General features: G+C 39.0%; 1 protein-coding gene across 3 annotated transcripts in view; it reads right to left on the minus strand.

The window, feature by feature from the left end:
• Positions 1-22,116, minus strand: part of LOC137281480 (filamin-A-like) — a 124,849-nt gene that overhangs the window by 32,174 nt on the left and 70,559 nt on the right. For 2 of the 3 annotated variants that reach the window (XM_067812732.1, XM_067812731.1), the window contains 14 exons: positions 21,862-21,948; positions 21,081-21,218; positions 19,643-19,816; positions 18,942-19,088; positions 17,898-17,981; positions 17,637-17,774; positions 16,864-17,037; positions 15,909-16,055; positions 13,279-13,500; positions 12,757-12,930; positions 11,360-11,518; positions 10,429-10,512; positions 9,046-9,183; positions 7,438-7,614 (listed from right to left, as the gene is read on the minus strand). In XM_067812732.1, coding sequence (XP_067668833.1) covers positions 7,438-7,614; positions 9,046-9,183; positions 10,429-10,512; positions 11,360-11,518; positions 12,757-12,930; positions 13,279-13,500; positions 15,909-16,055; positions 16,864-17,037; positions 17,637-17,774; positions 17,898-17,981; positions 18,942-19,088; positions 19,643-19,816; positions 21,081-21,218; positions 21,862-21,948 — 2,043 coding nt within the window. The remainder of the gene's footprint in view (positions 1-7,437; positions 7,615-9,045; positions 9,184-10,428; positions 10,513-11,359; positions 11,519-12,756; positions 12,931-13,278; positions 13,501-15,908; positions 16,056-16,863; positions 17,038-17,636; positions 17,775-17,897; positions 17,982-18,941; positions 19,089-19,642; positions 19,817-21,080; positions 21,219-21,861; positions 21,949-22,116) is intronic. The other variant, XM_067812733.1, reaches the window with a different exon arrangement.

The following is a 22,116-nucleotide window of genomic DNA, read 5'->3' on the forward strand; positions in this document are numbered from 1 at the left end:
GTTTATACAGTATCGCCTGAAGCACGTGTTGGGTTAAGAACTTGAACCATGCTGTTAAGTTTACCAAGTAAATGTCACTTGCGGAGAAAACTTAATTTACTTTCGACAGCCAGGATGACATCCCTGTCCAGAATCTGTCGTTCGTACCTGACCTCCTCGAGGTCAATTACTGTAAATAGTCCAGCTTGTGACTGGACTCCAAATATTGTCACACTTACCACTGTAGACAAGCCCACTGAAATACAGCATTCCCATGAAGTCCCCTAATGTACACTAATAGACAATTCTGGTTCCCAGTTTCTTCCTTTATGCATTTGAGAAGATTTCTGTTTAAGGTGATCAGAGAGACTGAGAGAATCTTGAATGTGTTAAACAAAAATCAGGACAGGATTATAGGTTTATGAACTTGCAAATATACTCAAGGAAACAAACAAGGAACACTTCATGTGTTCCATTATATGCATGCATGGAGTATACATATGTTCTTTACACAACTTATCTTTTTATATGGGGGTACTGGAGATTAACATAATATTAACATCAAGTTGACTTTGTGTCATCATGAAAGGAAATTGAACAGCAGGTGCTGAGGTGTTAAGAGAGCTTATTTTCACAATTGGATTTATGAATTAACTAATGATTAAGACATAAAAACGTACTAAGATTTCATGGAAAACACTTTTCACATGTAAAATGAAATAGCAAACATACTACCATGAGAAAGTACATTGAATAATAACGCTATTTCTACATTTAACAAAAGTAAACAAATCTGGTTTTCAACTAAAACATTGTTTGCAGATGAACTCGCCATTTTCAAACACTACACCCGAGATACGCCTGCAAGTGATGAATACAAAGCCATCTTGTCAGATACTCAAAACTTTTGAGGCATTTCCCAATCAGAACGATGCAATCTTCATCTCTGTCATTTTCACCAATAAACACTCAAAGCATCCACTTCAACGTGTTAGGAATGATCAAGTAAGGCAGTTACAAAAATCCCATCCTCCCCATCATAAAGCACACAAAAACCTTAGCTGCAGATTCCCCCAGAATGTAACAAATATTAACTCAACACACCAAAATATGCAAATTGTCATCTTGAATCAAATGTTCTATTATGAAAAAAGCCATGTTTAAGGCCAGTCAACCCATCCCACCCAGCCAAACATAAATGCGACGAATGTTTATTTTAAGGTGTAAATCCTTCCACACTCCCTTATAGCAAACACTGCTGGGCCAGACAAAGTGACTCATATTACCACCACTAATTAAGAATTTCACAACCTACTTTCAGTCTAAGACATCTACACAAGTGCTTTATTTAGGAATGTTTCTGTGACTCTAAAGTTCAAAATCTCCACTTTTGTCACCAGACAGATTTCAGAAATGCGATTCATGTTAATTTTTCAAAGATCACAAAAGGTTTTGTGTGAAACATGAGAAACTCTATTCTTTAAGTTCAAGACAAACATGTTAAAAACCTCTTTTGGATGTTGCTATGAAGTCATTAAATAGGTACATTATTTTCATTCTCATGGAATCTTTTTTTAAACAGAAACATTTTTGGGGAGACCTGGCTGACTGTAAGGCGTATGATTGTCGACATCTGCCCTTTGCTGGGATACTCATGCTAGGCTTAGCTTGTAATTCAGTTTAAACAACACTACATTCTGTCGCAAATAATGTTCAACCTGAGTTTAGATTGGACTTGAGATGCACAAACTGCATTAAGAATCCTGCAGCGAAAAAGATCCATTTTATTGACATCATTGTATGTTCAATTACAGGAGTTTGCAAAACAGCATGTGTGGAGGTCAGAACAAAAAGTAGGAACATGACGGTTTTTACAAAATGTGATCACTAAGTTTACAAAGAATAAGGATTATTCCTGTCATTTGCATGTGGCTCTGAGCAGGATGTTAGAGCATAGAGAGCACAAACAGCCTATTTAGCTTGGAGAACTGATCTTAGTGTAATGGCCATTCTTCCTGTACATTGGTAGTGCCCATGATGTGAAGACAATACACGATAAACAAATTTTGGTAAATGTAATAATGCTGTCTGATTACTGAGAACAGAGAATAACCTGAATGGACACTTTAATCAGCTATAACCTCAAACATGAAACAGTTTTGCCCAAAACACCTTGACGAGATGGCTCCATCCCGCTCCCCCTCAAACAATGAAATATCAGAAAATATCGAACTCCTTACAGTATTCACAAAGAAAGTCTCATAGTGTGTAAGAAACACATCTCAGTACTATTTCTAATATTTCAGCAATACTTGAACTGTAGTCTAGATTCTGTTAGGAAATGTATGACGAAAGAGATTTACAATGTTCCCAGTTGAGATTAAAACCTTGTGGTGAATACAGGATTGGCAAAGTTAAGTGGGAGTTTTAAATATTTCAGCTTCTTTATAAAACATTGCCAGTGAGTGAGAATGATTTACGATAATTTTAGCAATATTCCAGCAATATCAAGGCAGGAGACACTAGAAACATTCATCAAACCCAGACCTTCAGAGTGACAAGTGAATGCTTTAACCACGAGACTACTCCACAGCTCCCTAACACATTGAGAAACAAGTGCATGTTATCAGATCCAAACTGTGTATGGCTATTAACACTCACACTGGTAATGTGAGGAACAAGGACGTAAATCTGACATTGAGCTTTTGAACTGGTCCCTTAGAAGTATCTATCATGTTGATGTTAGAGAACCAATACAGTCCTCACTGTGGTGTCAAAATGGCTACACGTATTGTTCTCATGAACACAGTTCTAATCCTGCTGTGTGAGATTCAAACCAACAATCATAGGATCCTGGCATGAGTAAGGGAGACAACTCCACATGGGGTGTAAAAGCTTCAATGAACACATCAAACATGAGTCCATTTGTTCTGGAACTCATGTCCACCTCAGTAACAGTACTCAACATGACTAAGACAAGATTTTTAAACCAAAACAGATCATACATCTCCACTCAGTGAACAAGTAAATGTCAAAGTCATATAATTAATTGTAGAATGTCTGCACGACATGATTAAATGATGTTCATCTCGTATGTCTACCTTGTAAGATTGATGGAATATTGCAAAAAGTGGCACAAAACCACATTCACTAATTCACTCACTCTCATCAAACAGCCATGAACACCTGTCAAATACACCTTTGTATATATAGTTTATTTAACATATTGAGATTCTTAATCACATCATTGTCATACTGAATATCATTGAAGAACTTCACAGGTCAAGTTACAACATTCGGGTGAGATCAAACAGGTCTTCCAAGCCAGCACTCTTGTCAACAAGTATTGAGACAGTGGTGACGGTGCAGAAGAGCAGAGGAGGCAGATTTGGACAAGGACCCTTGCTTCCAGGTTCTTTGATAAACTTGCCACTATGTGTCGACAGAAAACTGACATGGTAGAGTCTGAAGTGTCTAAGACAAAGTTCCTGTTAGAGAGTCAGTGGGTGGATTTAGTATTATGCAGCTTTTAGCAAAATTTCCGCCCTATTTCTGGGACACCAGAAATGGGCTTAACACATTGGGGAATTCAAAGTGATAAGAAAACTATGCAACCACAAGGCTATGCAGCCGCCCCTTGCTATTAGAGAGGCTGGTACACTATCAACATCAGACTGCTGAGGTGGGTATATGTGCAATCTCAGCAGCAGGTTGGGTTAAGAGTTATGTGTGGGATTCAAAGATTGATCCTTACGATAAACAGTCAAACACCTTGTTCACTTGACCAATGAGGTCAACCCTGTTAGAATTATAGGATTACTTGGATAACTCAATTCTTGCACACCAGGTGGACATAAATGGATTTGTCCCAGCCAAGGGAGATAACCCACTTACTCATGTCTCAAACATGGAATGATCACCATAAACCCATGCTTCCTGTGTTATATAGTTGTAGTTGCATGAGAGTCTATAAAACATTTTTGAATCAAAAATACTTCTGATATGTGCATGATAAAGATAACTGTATGATAGTGAAGATTGGTAATACAGTATGGTTCAAAATTATTGAGAATAGCTAAAGCATTTCATATTATTAAACGAGAACAAATCAGATAAAATTGAATGTATTGTGAAAGTGAACTGACCTTTTCATGTTGTGTAGGTAACAATTTAATATTTTATCAAGTCTCCTTGAGCTTCACGGCACAGTCTAAGACGGGTAGGCATACTTCCTATCAGAGAGGTTAGTGTTTCGTGAGTTATGCTGTCACAGTATCGGACCACTTCTCTCTTCATGTCTTCAATTTCTGTCAACCCCTTTTCATTCACACATTCCTTCATCATCCCCCAAATGTTCTCAATGGGATTAAGTCAGGACTATATGCAGGAAATGGTAATGCAGTCACATTTTTCTCCTGAAACCACTGCTTGGCATGTTTTGCGATGTGTTTAGGATCATTATCTTGCTGCAAAATCCAGTCATTTCCATAAAACACATGTGCACTTGGAAGAAGAAAATTATCTAATATGTTAGTGTAGCGTTGACTTGTCAGATTGCCCTCAAACACACACAGCGGGGTCGTTCCTAATAAGGATATCCCTCCCCATACATGAAACTTTGGGCTGTATTTAGGTCGTTGATACAACGGTGCTGATGCAGACTTTTTCCATATTTTCACATTATTGGGATATACCCATATTGAGCTTTCATCAGTAAAAATCACATTTTCCCAGTCAAAGTTTTCATGTGCCAAACACCACTCAACACGCCTGTCTTTATGTTCTTGTTTCATGAGAGGAGAAGGAATTCCAGTCTTTTTCTCCCATCCAAGATCAATCAAATTTCTTCTAACTGTAGATTTTGATACAACTGTTGATCCCCTTTCTATCATTTCATACCTGATGTTGGAGATGCTTGCCCTTTGCTTTTTAGACGCTAAAATTCCCAGCCGGACGCGATCTGAGAAGTCCAATTTTCTGGGTCTCCCTGCTCCTTTCTGGTGCCCCAAATCCTTTCCCTCTTTAAAATTCTTCCTAATCCTATACACAGTAGAAAGAGGAGTTCCTGTTCTCTCTGCCAATGTATTTACATCATCAATTCCTTGATTACACAACTCAAAAATCAACCTTCTTTTATCTTCAGCAGACATTGTTGACAGTGCTGAGGAAAATGACGTCTGCTACAAATTCAGGGGAGGTAACTCTAATTGTACTATACTCAGTAGGCCAAGATGAGTTACCTCCCTTATACCATTACTTAGTTTTAAGTATCAGTGAATCAGTTGAGGTGTTAGGATAGCTCAAAGTAAGAAGAAACATTCTCAATAATTATGAACCAGACTATATATCAATCACATAAATGTAATAATGACATCCACATGTCACTAGTTTCTGACCATGAGACGTCTAATCACATGAACCCTTACTGAAACGACAGAAATGGATAAGCTTCAGTTATTGAAAAGTCATAAAGTTATTGATCCTTGAGGGTCTCCAGGTGAAGCACAATGAGGAGCGACTAACAGCAGTAATTACGTAAGGGTAGCCCATGAACTCAGACTTATCCATTTAGGCCATTTCGGCCATTTCAGTATGTGTGATTTGATGTCATATTCCAGCAAGAATCGGCATATGCTATTCACTATTTATTTCTTAAACATAAAGAATATTCATAGAAATGTAACAATAACATGCTCTGTCAGTAACATGCTCCAATGGATTATCTAGTAGATGATGGAAGACTGGCCAATAGATGGAGGGGGTGACATCATAATATGAGAATATATTTGAACAACTTAGGTTTGAAAGGCCATTCAGAATCAGAGAAATGTTCACATCCAGCAAAGAGATGAAAACCATGATTGAAACAGCTATTATATAGACTATCATTGTGAGAAGGCACAAATTCAATATAGTCGTGCCAGGTTTATCTGGACACTTGTGTTTTTATTGAAACTGTCCACCAGATAAGCGAATTTTCATATATCTGAACCACGAGCCATATGTACAAAGAAACGTACAAAGAAACGTACAAAGAAACAAACATAGTAGGCATCAGACATAATCTTTATTGATTACACAAATATCAGTGCATACAAAAAATATCTCATACCCATGTCTTCTTGTGGGTCCTCATTTGATTGGATAATATCCACATGACTAAATGCAGTTAGCAATTGTTTTTTCGCTCACAGCTGTCCAGACTTGCTTGATCATCTGGATTAATTAATCATAGTGACCCACAAATTGACACACCTCAAAATTAACTCAGAGTCACCTTGCTACTCAGAGGTAATTTATCCTCTCATGCTTCAAAGACTGCCGACTTCTATCATGGTACGGCACACAAGGCCCTCGTTAATCGCACGTGTAAACATACAGGGGCTTAGCCATCCGAATATACGAGACAAAAATGCACATAATTTAGTGTTTTGTACGTGAAAATGACTGTACGGTTACAGAAACCGGATTTCCGGATAGCTGAGTAATTCTACAAAGCTGTGAGTTTGTTTTAAGGAATTTTTGTTTGGAAGGCGAGTTTCTGTATATCTGAGGTTCAGATAAATGGGGCACGACTGTACAATAATTCCAGGAAAAGAAGAAAATGGCAGTTTGTGGCAAACTTATTGGCTATGGGGGAAAAACTGTAGAAAATGGACTCGTCATGGATATAACAGAATGTGGCAAGAACTTTGACAGGATTAAAGTCAGGCTCTTGAGAGAATGGGTTTTATTCAGAAAGAGCAATCACCATATTTAAGGCAAATGAAGAGTCCCGATCACAAATAAAAAATCTAGGAGAAGAACAAACCCTCCCTTCAGCAAAACACTTATAAATCAAAACCCAAAGAAGAAAATACATGGAAGTCTAGTCTGCACAGCGACAAGAAACAAACTTCAAAGAAAAAGAAATGACCTGGTTTGGGGAAAGAATATCCTAATTACTAAAATCACTATCCAGCATCATCTAGCTCAATCTGGCAGATCAAAGTAAGTTCAGGGAAAGGAGAAAGGAGAACCAAAGGTATATGATACCACGGATTCGGATGCAAACCCAGAAATCTTCTTCATTAGCTCCTTAGGTGAATCAAAAGCAACAAATAATGATGAAGGATACATCACCTTCCTTCTATAGAAAACTGAGACTGAAATCTGTCATCACAAACTCAAACCAAAACAGTGCCTCTCAGTATTTCAAGACAATTCCAAACTATCAGTCAGAAACACATTAAGGTGGCTAGATTCATTTTCTTTTTGATGATGATAGTGAAAAGATGAATGACAAATGTGCAGGAAATTAAAGTGAAAAATCGGATAGATAAATGCCTCTCTGGATTTCATTCAATCGATGCTTCCATCATAGCACTGATAATCTCAAGACATAATCTGTAAGTCTGAATATGTCATGAAGTATCTGTTGTACAAGAAACGCCACGGTGGAATGAGAGCAGCACTGACCTGGATGTTCCAAAGCACCATACGTCAAGTGAATCTTGTGTCGGCCAACCTCATGTGGGACGTAGCTGACTGCATACTCTGATGCTCGTGTCTCCTGGACGTCTACTGGGACATTACGACCTGATGGGCTGACCACCCAGATGCTCTGCTCCGCTCTGCCAGCTTGGCTAGCATCAACTGACAATGAGAACATGGTAACACGCTGATGAGAAAGGACTTGGACTTGAAATATTCAAACATACTTCTTAGTCGATTACAATATTTTTAACAGAACATATACATTGTAACAGAACAGACCTCACAGGACTGGTCATATATTATACTGGCTGAGGATGAGTTAGGGCATCCAACCACTGTTGCAATTTTGCTAACAGCTCCCACTATAATGTTCTTTGAATTGCATTTTTCAAGTGATACACATAAAAACAATATGGAGTGACTGAATATGGTCTTACACCGCTTTTAGCAATATTCCAGCTAAATCACAGCGGGAACATCAGAAATGGGTTTTACACACTGTACCAATGTTCTGGATCGAACACATGTTTTCAGTGTAGTGAGTGAATGCTTTCACCACCAGGCTACCACACCGTCCCCAAGAAAACATGGATGTCAGCTTATGTCAGTCTGATGTCAGTATGAATAACACAGCACTCCAGAGTATATTTTCACATTTTCATGATTTCATCTGAAGCAGTAGTAAGTATATAGTCTGAAAAATCCAGTTCCCCATGATACAAAAGTTGACATCCATAATCAGCACCATTTAATGTAACATGTCCTGAAGACCCATCCCCTTGTAACACATATACAGTCAAGCCTCTCTATGCTTTTCATTTCTGTATGCTGTGAGATCTTACCCTGCCAATGAATGCCCAGTCCTACAATACATCTGACAACGATACATTCAGCTGTACAGTAAAAGACTGACCATGATAATTTTAATAAATCAGCATGAAAGGCACAGGATATGTTGTCTGATTGAGTAACTGAGTGAGTTGTCTGATTGAGTAACTGAGTGAGTTGTCTGATTGAGTAACTGAGTGAGTTGTCTGATTGAGTAACTGAGTGAGTTGTCTGATTGAGTAACTGAGTGAGTATGGTTTTATGCCGCTTTCAGTAATATTCCAGCAATATCACGGCAGGGGACACCAGAAATGGTCTTCACACATTGCACCCCTGTGGTAAATCAAATCTGAGTCTTCGGTGTGACGAGCAAACGCTTTAACCGCTAGGCTACCCCACTGCCCCTCTCACTGAATCAACATATATAAACTGTTTCCTCTGTTTCCAATATGAAAAGGACTTATCTGGTTGATCAGATATCAACAATATCCTGGATGTACCAGGCTTCTCGACTCTATTATACCAGCAACTCTGTCCACACAACTGTATAAATATTTCCTTATTTTCTACATATACATTAAAGCCCTGCACTCCACTTGATAGCAGTGTTACGAATTAGACCAAAACATTACTGTCAATTGTAATCAAAAAGTTAATATTCTTCCTTTATGCTCCCCTTGTCTGTACCATGACAGTGTGGATCTGTAGTAATCTAGAAAGATAAACCAGCACTCTAGTCTCCATACCATCTAGTCCACTTACCATTGAAGCCAGCTGTCTCCTCCAGACCACCGTTGTAGAAGTTGTCTACCCTGATCTTGTTGATGTCAAACACATTGATGAAGAAGGGACTCCCTTGAATCTGCTGGCCGGCAAACAGCACATCAACAGAATGTTTGCCTGGAAATTGCACATGAAGATGCACTCAGAGTACAAAAAAGTGGGTGCTGTATTGCCATGTTTCAATAATGGTCTAAATCTCATTCCGTATTCCATTCCAAGTGTTGTGTATTAAAAGGGAAATAACTGGACAACAACCACACATATGAAAAGCCCATGGTCAGCAAAAGACATTAGAACCCTGGAAAGGAATGAGGAATGAGGTGGTGACGGATCAGAATACACCACAATGTACATCTACAGGACATGAAGCACCCTTGTTTTGCTATGACATTCAGGGTAGGGAGGTAATCAGTGATATCCCCACCACCACCAATAAAAGATGGAATTAGCTGACAATATATTTGTGTGCATTTGCTCAGGGTTCAATATTTGACTAATTTTAGCAGCATAAGTCAGTAAACCCACCCAGTAAATGTTGATACAGTTATATCTATCACTCGATCACTTGGCAACTTATGCTGAAGGGGTTGTTGTCAACGCTGGTACTACAGATGTGTACCACATGGACGATTCTGCACACAGAAATGTACCCTAAATAAAATCCAAACACAGAAACATACCCGGTGTAGCAGGAAATTTCTTCCCTGGTCTAAACTATTCTGGGGAGAAGGAAAACCAAGTTCTATGGAGTCAACTTCTTGACAGCACTGAGTGCGACGTTTCAGTGTAGGTACCATCATAAAGTAACTGATATAATAATTTGATAAAGGAGATAGAACCTACGCCAAAATGTCGCACTCATGGTAATAAGAGGTTGCAATTGACTATCCTAATATATCCATAGAACTTGTTTTCCTTCATCTTTACAACTTCTAAAATGCCTCTCAAAGAAACCGTATGCTGTTATTCCTCTTCAACTTTACTCTGAGTGGTTTTGTATATCCTGAACATATATCCTGAAATGTCTCTTACTGTGAGTGCTTGTTTCTCATATAGCACAAATAAATGCATCCAATACCACAGAATAACAATTCCAATTAAGATTACAGTGCATAATCGACCCATCCTAAGGTACATTTCTGTATTCCGGTTATAGCTAGCGTAGGTTTCTGTATACCTGTACTGACAATCACCCCTTTAGCGCTATTAATGGTAGGGAGAGAGGATAAAAGGATATGTAATTTTCTGAAAAAAACTGATATTTTATACTTATCCTGACTCATGCTTATTATGCTGTGAGTGAGTGAGGACAGGGAAAAATAACTTGTTTTATCTCGCTGTTGATGCCAAGCCTCATCTCACCTGCCATAGTTGGGGTCCATTCCACTTTGTAATCTCCATCAGACTGGCGTACAAGATTTGCAGGGACAAGTTCTCCACTCGGGGCTAAACACAAAGCATATACAGCAAGGTCATTTCACAAGTTCATTTCACATGTTCATTTCACATGTCACTTCTGTCTGAAACACCTCACAACGAGACATGGATTGCAAGCAGGATGACATCAGGGAAAACTTTAAAGGCGGTCAGCATCAGGCAAAGTGGACAAGACTAGTCAGACTGACAGTTAAAATTGTTATTAATTTCAAAAACACACAGATTAATGGATATTACTCAAAACTGCAAAATAATATACCATGGTAAAAACTGTTTACAAACGGAACCATTCATTAACTACAATATCAAAAGACTTCAAGATGATATGGCGAAATGAAAGCAAAGAAAAGCAATTCTATGACACTACTGGACTCTGGAATGACCAGGGGGCACCAGACAACCATCTACACCTCAGTCACACTCCGGGTACTGCCAAGCCACAGACAAATAACATTTCACAGCAAGATATGTACATTGCAATCAATTTCATTGTCAATATCATACAAACACATCACCAATATAAAGTGCCAACAAGCCAAGGTATATATTTCAGAATGATAAATAATGAAGCTGAGATCTGAAAAAAATGTTTCAATATGAATTATGGTGATTTATATCTGAATATAATATATCAGATTCATATTTATATATAAATACTATCATGCATTTCATGGAGAGACGTCCGTCACTTCAAATGAACAATCAGACAGGTATCTAACTTTACAAAGCACCATATCCCTTGCATGCTAATTTCATCTATTGCTGAAATCATAACAAGCTGTAACACAAAATATTTTTTTCCCATCCATCTTCCATCATGCCATTGCCATGCCAATCATTTTATTTCCATGGCAACCTTTGATGCGAGTCTGCAATGCATCTGAATCCACATGGTGTCCATCCATGTGCAGGATGAAGTGATTGCGGTCACGCACATTCAGTGCCTCAACACCTCGGAAGTTGATGGTGATAAAGGTCGGCACTTGTTCCTCTACATTCACAACAACAGGACATCCTGAAAAGTAAATTATTGGAAAAAGCATTTCGATAAAAGTCAAATCACAATATGGAACTCACAAAATGAGGGATCAGTTTGTTTCCAACAAGTGCCTCTCCTGATCACAATATTCCAACAATATCACAAAACCAAAGCTGGACCTGGAAAACCAATGGGCGACACCATGAACATACTCCAGTCAGTAACCAGCCAAACAACACAGACTAACCACCTAATCTACAAGAAGTGGTTTCAACAACCATATGGGAATACACATTCCCTTTTCTGAAGTGGTTAAATGAGAAAATCTATTTGGAACTAACTTTCTCAGTTAAATACAAATCCTGCTTTGGGGGACAAATCCATTGTCTGGGGTTCAAACTTAGAGTCAGGCACCTTATGTACAGCATGCATGCATGTCTTTCCAGATGGCATAGTGTGTTTGTAATCATCGAGGCCATGCCACTTGACATCTGTCTGAGAAGTACACAATGTACTTTACCTATAAAGTGTTAACACAAAGAAACACTTGTAACAACATTGCAGGCATGAGGCAATATATCAACACAGTTCAGACATTTGTGCTGGTTACACAATTCATGCAACTTGATATTTTGCTAAGGAAAAGAGATATTTTTCTGTATCTTTCAAAGTGGATTTTTTTGTTAAAAAATGTCCACCAAATATTAAGTAAAGTAAGATCTAATTCTCTATGCCTTTCAGCGGGCACCATGATCATGACAAAGTCTCATAGGGACTTACGTTTTTCAAGCTCACTTACAAGAAGTCTTACAAGCCTTGTACGTACGTCACGACACTTCATATAATCTTTATGTTGTTCAGTACTTCTGGTGACAAATGGTTATAACTCTTTCAATGGTCTCATGATTGTCAGTTGACAGTAAGGAACCAATAATCCTTGCAAGAATAACAAATTCCCACACAACCATCCTGAAAAGAGCCAGTTTATACGACTGTTGACAGCTGTGACAGCCAAGCATGATTGTACACTTGGAGCAGTCTAGAAAAGTCATATTTGGTGGTTGTGCAATTTGGAAGCAGAATTGGACAAATGGTACCAACTGTAAGTTGGGCCCCAACTTGCACACCACAAATTGGTGCCTGCAAAGAGAGCTGGGAACCAGCTTGATACCAGAAGTAGCACCTCATGAGACTTACAGGCCATGTTGAAACTGACTCTTGGCTCTCTTTTGTCACTTAAGATTAACAGTGATTTCAGACTGATTTGTTCTCACCTGGAATCTGTTCATCATTAAACTTGACATTGACATCATAGTGTCCCACGTCAGTAGGAGTAAAGGTGTATCTGTAGCGCCCATCGCCGATAGTCTCCCGGTAGGTGTGGATGCTGTGTCCATGATGGGTGACTACGGCGTCAAGGTCACCCACGCCTGCTTGTGAAGCATCAACTGGAAATGAGAAACAAATTGCTAGGTGTTACTGAATGATTTTCTTTATCAAATGAAAATCTGAAAAAGAAGATTAAAACATTAGACAGATTTAGAAACAATCTTTATTGAACAGAGTGAGTTTAGTTGTAAGCTGCACTCAGCATTAATCCTGCTATATGACAACAGTCTGTAAATAACTGAGTCAGGACCAGTCAATCCAGTGATCAACAGCATGAGTATCAATCTAGTCAATTAGGTTTTGATGGCATGTGTGAACCTGGATAGTGTCTGACAACCCTATCCCTTATACAACAAGCTCGGATTTTTGAAGATCAAATCGTCAACAGACACAGAAAAGCAACAAACCTGTGAATGCAATCTCCCTTTCCTTCTTGGCTGTCTTGTCCACGTCAGTGATGCGCACGAGACTAGGGTCGTATGCCTGGCTGACAAAGGGACTCCCTTGGAGCCTGGTGCCAGCAAAGAACACATCGATCATGTGCTGTCCCACTTCCAAGGGAGTGTACTCTGCCCTACACACATGGCCCTTCTTGCTGAGTCGGCACGGGATCTCCGACCCAGATGGACCTGTGATACAACACACAACTTAGTCACTCAGATCCTTCTCTTTTCAGTATCACTCATAACCTGCATCAAACTACTGAGTAAAGAGTAACTAGGGACTGTTCATAATTTATGGATTGGGGAATGATGATGAATTTAAGGAAAAGTCACCCATTTTGTTCTAGGGCAATAGCAGGGGTCAGCAATTTGTACATGACATGGAGGGGTGCAAGGGCGACCACTCTGTTCATAATACTTAGGGGCATTATTCACAATATACATGCTTCTCCATCTTTGATGAAAAACATCATCCCCTTATTAATAAATTATGAATGGTCCCTAATTATATGCCATATTGTTGCATGAATTCTTCCCACAGTTTGTAGCAATATAATGGCCATGTAAATGTAGGGGACTTACGAAATATTGCTTGACACACTGAAACAAGACTGGAATTAAATTTATTGTGTGTATGTGTCTTGTAACTCTACATAAGTCAACTGTTTAATGTTTCAAGTTGTGCATTACATACAATGACATACTACAAAACAGTGAATGTGACTTCATAAATAAAACTTTTTAGACAAGAATATGACAACTGTGTTAGTATATCTTTAAAAACATAACATATTAGATAGATCTTTCAATACATTTTCAGTATACAGTCGAACCCCGTTGTGTCGAACTCGTCGGGACCAAGGGAAAAGTTCGACTTATCCGAGTGTTCGACACATCCGTCAGCATTGAAAGGACCAAGAACCAACACAACCACGGTGCTTAACACATCGTTATTTCGCAGTAGGATACACATACGAACAATATATCTTTGCAATAAACGTTTACGACAGTATTGATCTTTAAATTACAACATATACAAATGTAAATCAATTCAATCACTTTATTTGTCATGGCAAATAAATATGCATACAAAAAGATAAGAACAAGAATAATTTAACAAACTCACAAGCGATCCCGTTTAGTTGGCAGCACTACTGTACTTCATTTTCAGTCAGTATAAAAAGTTGTATAGTTCACACAAACGGAATCGGAATGTACATACGTGTACATGCGGGGAATTTATCTCTTAAAAAAATCCGAAATTACAGTCTGATGAGTTGAATGTTTGTAAGCCCAGTTACATTTGGATGTGCAGGGCAGTTATCAACAACTAAGACAATTTTGCGAGCATTACGTCGCATTTTCCTGTCCAGCTTACATAACCAATTTCGGAATAAGTCAGAATTCATCCATGCTTTCCTATTCGCATGATATTCAGTTGGCAATTTCTTCACATTTTTTAAACAACGTGGATTTGCAGATTTACCTATTGTAAGAAGTGGAAGCTTGTCCGTACCTGACATGTTGGCGCCTACCAGGACAGTGATTCTCTCCTTACTGCGTTTGCCACCGTGCCTCTTTGATTTCATCAGCATTTTTAATCCATGTAGAAAGTGTATTTCTGGGTATGCCAAATTCAGTTGCAATTTCTGCTTTGGATTTTCCACCTGACTCCACAGCTATGACAGCCTCGTATTTTGTCTCTATTGTCTTCACAGATAATTTTCGCTTTTTAGGTGTAACATGCGATCCAGTTATCCCCCCGGGCTGATCGGGTCCTTCGCTGAATTACTCTGCCATGTTACTAACCGTACTGGTTAAAAAAATTGATCCTACACCTTAAATACTACACCAAAAACAAAACATCAGTTTAGATAATCCAACTCCGTTTTCCTCACTTCTCATTTTGTATTTTCAAGGAAATCACATGACCGCTAACATAGACTGTCACATGACAACAACATGCGCCATTGTTTGTTTAGAGATATCCTGTCGGTCCGTGATCAACGTGTCACTGGTAACAACTTAATTATGGTTAATTGTTTGAGTAAAGTTCAGTTGGTAAGTGTGCTGACAATGTGTGTATGGATGCGTAGTTAAACATGTCACTTGATTGTTGAGTCCGTTAATCGTTACTTTTGATCTTATGAGGATGACTTCCGATTGCGCGACTGCAGTTTTCAGTTGCAACAACCAGCTTTGACAGTTCGAGACAAAAGGGTAAATTTGTACTTGTTAGAGCCTTTGGACCCTAAAATGAGTTCGACACAACCGGGAATTCGACACATCTAGTTCGACACATCAGGGTAAAAATAATGATAAATATAAGGAAATCGGCAGGGACCGAGATGTCAGTTCGACACATCCGAGAATTCGTCTCAACCGAGTTCGAGACAATGGGGTTCGACTGTATATTGAATAAACTTAATAAAGTGACATTGACTCACTAGTTTCTTACTTATGGCCAAACTTTCCAAAATGTCCTATAAAAGATCCACTGGTAATTCTAGTGATGCAAACAAACAAGTTTAAGCAAATGTGATTTAAGATGTAAAGATCACAACACAATAATAATCTCGCCTGTTTCTACTTACTGGTGATGTGAACTTCAAGGTCATTTTCATCCATGCCATGAAGGTCAAGGTTAAACCATGTCTCCTTGTACACTTGGGCTGTGTGTAGTCCCTCACCGCTCATGGTAACGCTGTTGCTGTCGATGATGTCAACATGGTACGGGGACCCTGTAAATGAATAATAAACCTTATACAAACTGACGTGATACATAAAGACACTGACACTAAATAACATTTCATATTATTAACAGCTAAAATCTGGAGTCCACTCTAAAATGTCTCAAACATTGTAATTTAGAAATTGTACAGACAGATATATATGTCTGCATCTTTTCACGTAAGAACTTTCCCCACTATTCATCACCGTCTTTTGGGGTTTCTCAGGCACATGCTCTACCACATGACTCCTCGGTTTTGGTAGAGAATGTATAACCTGGGAGGTGTGTTTTCTCCTATACAGAGCAACAGTCCTATTAATTATAATGTGATAATCTAAATAGTGGGATGGAGGGGTAGTGTAGTGGTTAAAGCATCAGCTCGTCATGCCAAAGACCTTACTAAGGCTTGATTCCCCGCTCGGGTACAGTGTGTGAAGCCCATTTCTGGTGTCCCCCTAAAAGGAATATTTTTGGAATATTGCTAAAAGCATAAAAATGAATTCACTTACCTACTTAGGAACAGAAAATCAATTTGACACAATATTCTTTGTGTGATCTTGGAGTGATGTGTGGTATGAGGTAGTCTTCATTAACATGCTAAGAATTATCTCCCCTTCTTTGGGATGAGTTATCCACACTGACCATGACCTTTTGTTTCTCATAATTGTGATGTGATTTATCTCCCCTCATTGTGGTACGAGTTGTTCCTAATGAATATGGTGTGGTTTTGACATATTATTATGGTGTGAGTTATCTCCCTGTGACACGATTCTCTCTGGATGTGCTGGGGGCTGCTTACCCTCTGGTAGGGATCTCACCTGGGAGAGGAAAGCGATTAAACAGGATGGTCACTATGTGTGTGGACAGGTCACGTGGAGTGAAGCTCAACTCATAGCGGTTCCGCCCAATCTCTCGGATATGACTGGCCACATTGCTCCCACGACATTTGACTTCTGCTTCAAGGTCACCAGTTCCAGCTGCTGAGGTGTCAACTACAAAATATCATATATACATTTTCAATAACAGGATGTGTATAACATGAGTAGATCCATGAAACTATTAAGTATATTCGACAGACTGATTATACAAATCAACACTGTACAAATTACGATTTCTTCTTTACAACAAGAATAAGAAAAAACTGAAGATGTGGCTATCAGTGGTTGAATTCTTTATAATACTGATCAATTTTATCAAAAAAAACCAAAACCAAAACCATTTTTTTGGATTAAGTGTTTTCCATATAAGTGAGTTTATGAAGAATTTCGGATCTAATCTAGAAGGCATCTCATGGCAGCATTATACTACAAAGCAATACATATTTTGTAGAGATTTGCATATTTGACAGGTGCTTGTAGTGGGTAACTTAGTTTCTTCTAAGATGGTACTGAATGCATAAACACTGAATATAATTCTTATCAGAATATTAATATCAGATGCCATGCATTTATTTGCAAATGATTCAGGTAATTATTATCAGTCAGTCTAATATCTGTATTCTTTTACCTCTAATGGGACCCAAATATTGCTGGCATCCATTCTTAATTATCGGTTGTAATATTTAGTTCTGAGACCCTAGCTATGAACTTACTCTGAAAATGGATGGGTCTGCCAAGGTAGCCACGCCCAGGGCTGTTCACCCTGATAAGGGAGGGGTCGTACACATTACAGGTGAAGGGGCTGCCCTTGATCTCCACCCCACTGTACTCCACATGCACCTTGTACAGACCTGCAACATCACACACTCTTGTTGAACGTCACCCATGACATAGACATTGTCACTTCAACACCTGCCATCTGAACCAGTACGTGAACCCTCAGTAGCATCCATGACACTACAGAAGGAACTTACCAATTTCATGTGGCGTGTAGTCAGCACGGAAGGCTGACCGAGCATTGCCAGACACTCGAACTGGAACCTCATGTCCACTTGGAGCTGAAAGAGGTAAATTATGACCATTACATAAAATATCTCAAGTCTTTGAGCAAGATTACACGATGCCATTTAGAAAATGGTCAAATGCAACACATGTCATATTCGAATCCTGGATGGGACGCAACCAAAAAAGCACTAGAATCTGTATTTTACTATGAAAGTGAAATCCCAAATATGACATATGTTGTCTTTGAGCAAGATGCAACAGCTTTCAAATAATGTTAATAATAACAGTAATACTCATTTTTGCACCTAGGATCCAATGCAATGCTGTTTTCTGGTGTTACGTTATTACTCTGATGGAACTGTGCTTTCAAAACCACAACCAAGCATTTCGTGCAACCGTATAGGTTCACATATCCACTTTTCAAGAACCCATGAACAGCGCAATGTGGAGAAAGTGCCTTGCCCAGGGACACAACACAGTATGAGACCCAGGTCACAAATGTTTGATGTTTCCACTGGGATTTGAACCCAGTTCTTTGGTGTGAGAGGCCAGCACGCTAATCCCTACACTACTGTGCCCCACAATCCTTCAATCACAGACAATAACTTTTCTTTGTATTTACCATACATATGTATCTGTATTTCATACGCCCTATAATGTACACCCAAACGTGTATGCCCTATAATTTGAAAAGCTTTATATTTAGATAGTATTGAGGACTTGCCCAACTATCATGGTGATCTTTAGCAAATATCATGTGTAAGGCCTGGGATTGTTTTATAATGGTAGCTATTCCTCTGTAAGCATACAAAACACAAACAGCAAACATTTACAAAAAATGAAAGTCTCATGCTTCATCAAACAACAAGTCATACATATGCATGAATCCATGTAAAATCTGGACCAAGGTCAGAAAGCAATAATATTCCCCTAATTTCACCCAATTACTGATGTCTGAAAATAAGAATCTTCAGTTTGTCAAAAGTCATGTGTCTGCTAGGTTGTGTACTCACTGAAGACTCTGACACTGAGGTCGCCGTCTCCCTCGCCCTTGGGGTCGACCTTGAGAGTGGTGAGGACGTTGGCCGGCACCATCTTGATGCCCTCCCCAGACACATGGATCCGGTCACTGTCCACCACACCACAGCTGAAAGGGCTGCCTAAACAGCAACGAGAATTTGTGTCACTCCACGTTATAACTAATGATGCTTTCATAAATTCAAGAAAATAATACTGAATGGATTTATTTCACTGTCAGATTGATAAACTTTTCAAACATAACAACCTACTTGCATTTGTTCAGTTTTCAGAAACAAAAAGTAGCACTAAATCAATAAACACCTGATAAAGTGAGACAAATGCTTCACTGCAGTCTGTCACCCAGCTTATAAAATAGTTAAATCAGGGAGGTTACAGGTTAAATGTTAAATCACAATTAGCCGAACATCATGGCTACATAAGGAAAGAGTTTCTCAGAGGCTTTCATCTACACACTGAACCTATGTTCAGCTTCATGCCTCGACAACAGGACTAATGAGCAAACACTTCAGGCAAGTCAAACGTCCACCAAGATGTTTGAGAGACAGCCATTAGGGACATTTACTCAATGCTGAAAAAAAAATATATTTGATATTGTACGGCCTGTGTTAATTGTAAACCAACATTGAAATGTTGTTCCCAACATGAATACTCCAGTCAAGAGTTTAATACCTACCTGGCACAGGTTCTCCGTTGAAACGGACACTGATGTGGTGTTTCGAGGCTCGCTGTGGGGTAAAGCTGACACGGAAGTTGGTGTCGGACTCCTGGCGGACGTAGTTGGGGACACTCTCCCCATCAGCCGTTACCTGAATCTCCAAGTTGCCATCACCAGCCTCGCTGGCATCCACTGTAACAGACATCACCACATCAGTGCCCCATACAGGGTGGACTAGAATGGTGACACTTGATCACCTGCCACACAGTTTGTTTGTTTGTTTGTTTTGTTTATTTGTGTGTTGGTTAATGCTTCACTCAGCAATATTCAAACTATATGGTGCCAGTCTGTAAATAATGGGAGTCTGGACCAGACAATCCAGTGATCAACAGCATGAGCACTGATATACACAAATGGGATATGATGACATGTGTCAACCAAGTCAGAGAGCCTGACCACTCGATCGTGTTAGTCACCTTCTCATGACAAGCATGTGTTTCTGAAAACCAATTCTAACCTGGATCTTCACAAGGTCACACAGTTTGTAAAGAGTGGAGAAATCAGTGCTACATAATCAACTTCTGCTGAGGACAGGTCCATTTACTTAAATATCCAGGATTAAAAGGATTTTCACATTACTTGACAAAACTGCAGCAATACAGGAAATAGGTCATATGTAATGTCCAGACTGATGTTGACCAACAGCTGATTTTTGACAAAGTTAAAACATGAACTTATTGTAAGACAGGTTCATCATGTATAAAAATTATCTACTAGATAGCAAATATATTACTGTTTCACTGTATAACAGAAAATATCTCCCGTCAGTGAATGGAAAGAATTTCACAAAATAAATAAAGCATTTAAAAATAGAAATGTCACTCTGAATGTAACATGCAATTATACACTTTCTTAAACACATCAATACAATAGAATCTTTCCTTGCTTGAAACAAATTTTTAGTCACAGCAATTTCCATGAAACACTATATGAATTTGCAGGTACAGAATGGTATGGGTGTCAAACAGCCCCAGTACAGCATCATCGGGCAGCATTAGTGACATTTTTAGCAATGTTAAAGCAGTATCACAGCATGGAACACCAAAAATGGGCTTCACACATTGTACCCATGTGGGAAATCAAACCTGGGTCTTCAGTGTGCTGAGTGGATGCTTTAACCACTGGGCTATCCCACTGCCCATCAGCAGGGAGAACCCTGATCAGCGGTAATAACCATCTAGCATTTTACAGATCATAAACAAACAGGACTGCAATCCAATTCCCTCTATGCCATGTCTACCAGTTAATCCCTCATGGACCTCTTCTAACCAGCATCACTGGATACTGCTGGTCACATGGTCATGTATTAACATACTGTCCTCTGTGTCAAGAGCATCAAAGTCTTTCCAACATATTACAATCACTTTAAGTGGGAGAAAAATCAACGACCACTCACATGTAAAAGAATTGGGTCTTCCCAAGAAGCCTTGATTTATCTTGGAGATTTTCACATTGGCTGCATCAAAAGCCTTCACAGTGAAGGGGCTCCCTTTGATTGGCATATCGGCATACTCTATTACAGCCTTGTAGTCACCTGAAATTGACAGTTGATCTGGGAGGTTATATCTAATCACATTAAACTTAATGAAAGGTTGGAGGGGTAAAAATCTCTCATGTTCTTCTTTTGTTGAATAATTATTGTTGTAATTGGCACACATAAACTGTGGCAAAAGAGCAGATTAGATTTGATGAGGTCCTTTAACCCAAGTGAATTCTCTTCATGTTTCAAATGGGAACCATGCTACTATCAGGCCTGACAGTTAGTGCTCATCATGGCACAGTCATTACACACAGAGACCATGCAGTGTGTGGTGCCAGTCACATATGACCAAAATTGAAAACAACATGATCTCACAACAAATGACTTAATTGTCACAAGGAAAGTGAAGAATAAATGTTTATAATCTGTTAAAATGGGGTCCCATCCTTAGGTTTTATGCCAAGACAAAGAAAATATAAAAACACTCTGAATCTGTTTTTATTTGTGAATGAGTTCAATTTAGTTTTAGGTATTTCAATATTCCAGCAATATCACAGCAGGAAACACCAGAAATAGGCTCCACACATCGCATCCACCTGAGGAATCAAACCTGGGTGTTCAGCATGACAAGCAAGCACTTTAGCCATTTAGGCTATACCACCGACCCTACTTTCAGGATCAGAAAGATGAGAATTACCTATGCTAGTGGGCGTCCACTCGACCCTGTAGTGCTGATCTCCCTTTACATCCCTGATCCGGGTCGGGACCTCCCGCCCATCCGGACCTGCCGAACAGGATTATGAGCATACACAAACATTTTAAAAAAAAGTGATTCAAAGTATTTTCAGTTTCATACATGCCATCTAAGATCTCTCAAATGTGCTTTACACTCATGTTATATGACGTTTAGATACTTTATATAAACAGTTACTTAAAGGTCACATGCAACCAA

Source organism: Haliotis asinina, chromosome 4, assembly GCF_037392515.1.
Source record: "Haliotis asinina isolate JCU_RB_2024 chromosome 4, JCU_Hal_asi_v2, whole genome shotgun sequence".
NCBI lineage: Eukaryota > Metazoa > Mollusca > Gastropoda > Lepetellida > Haliotidae > Haliotis > Haliotis asinina.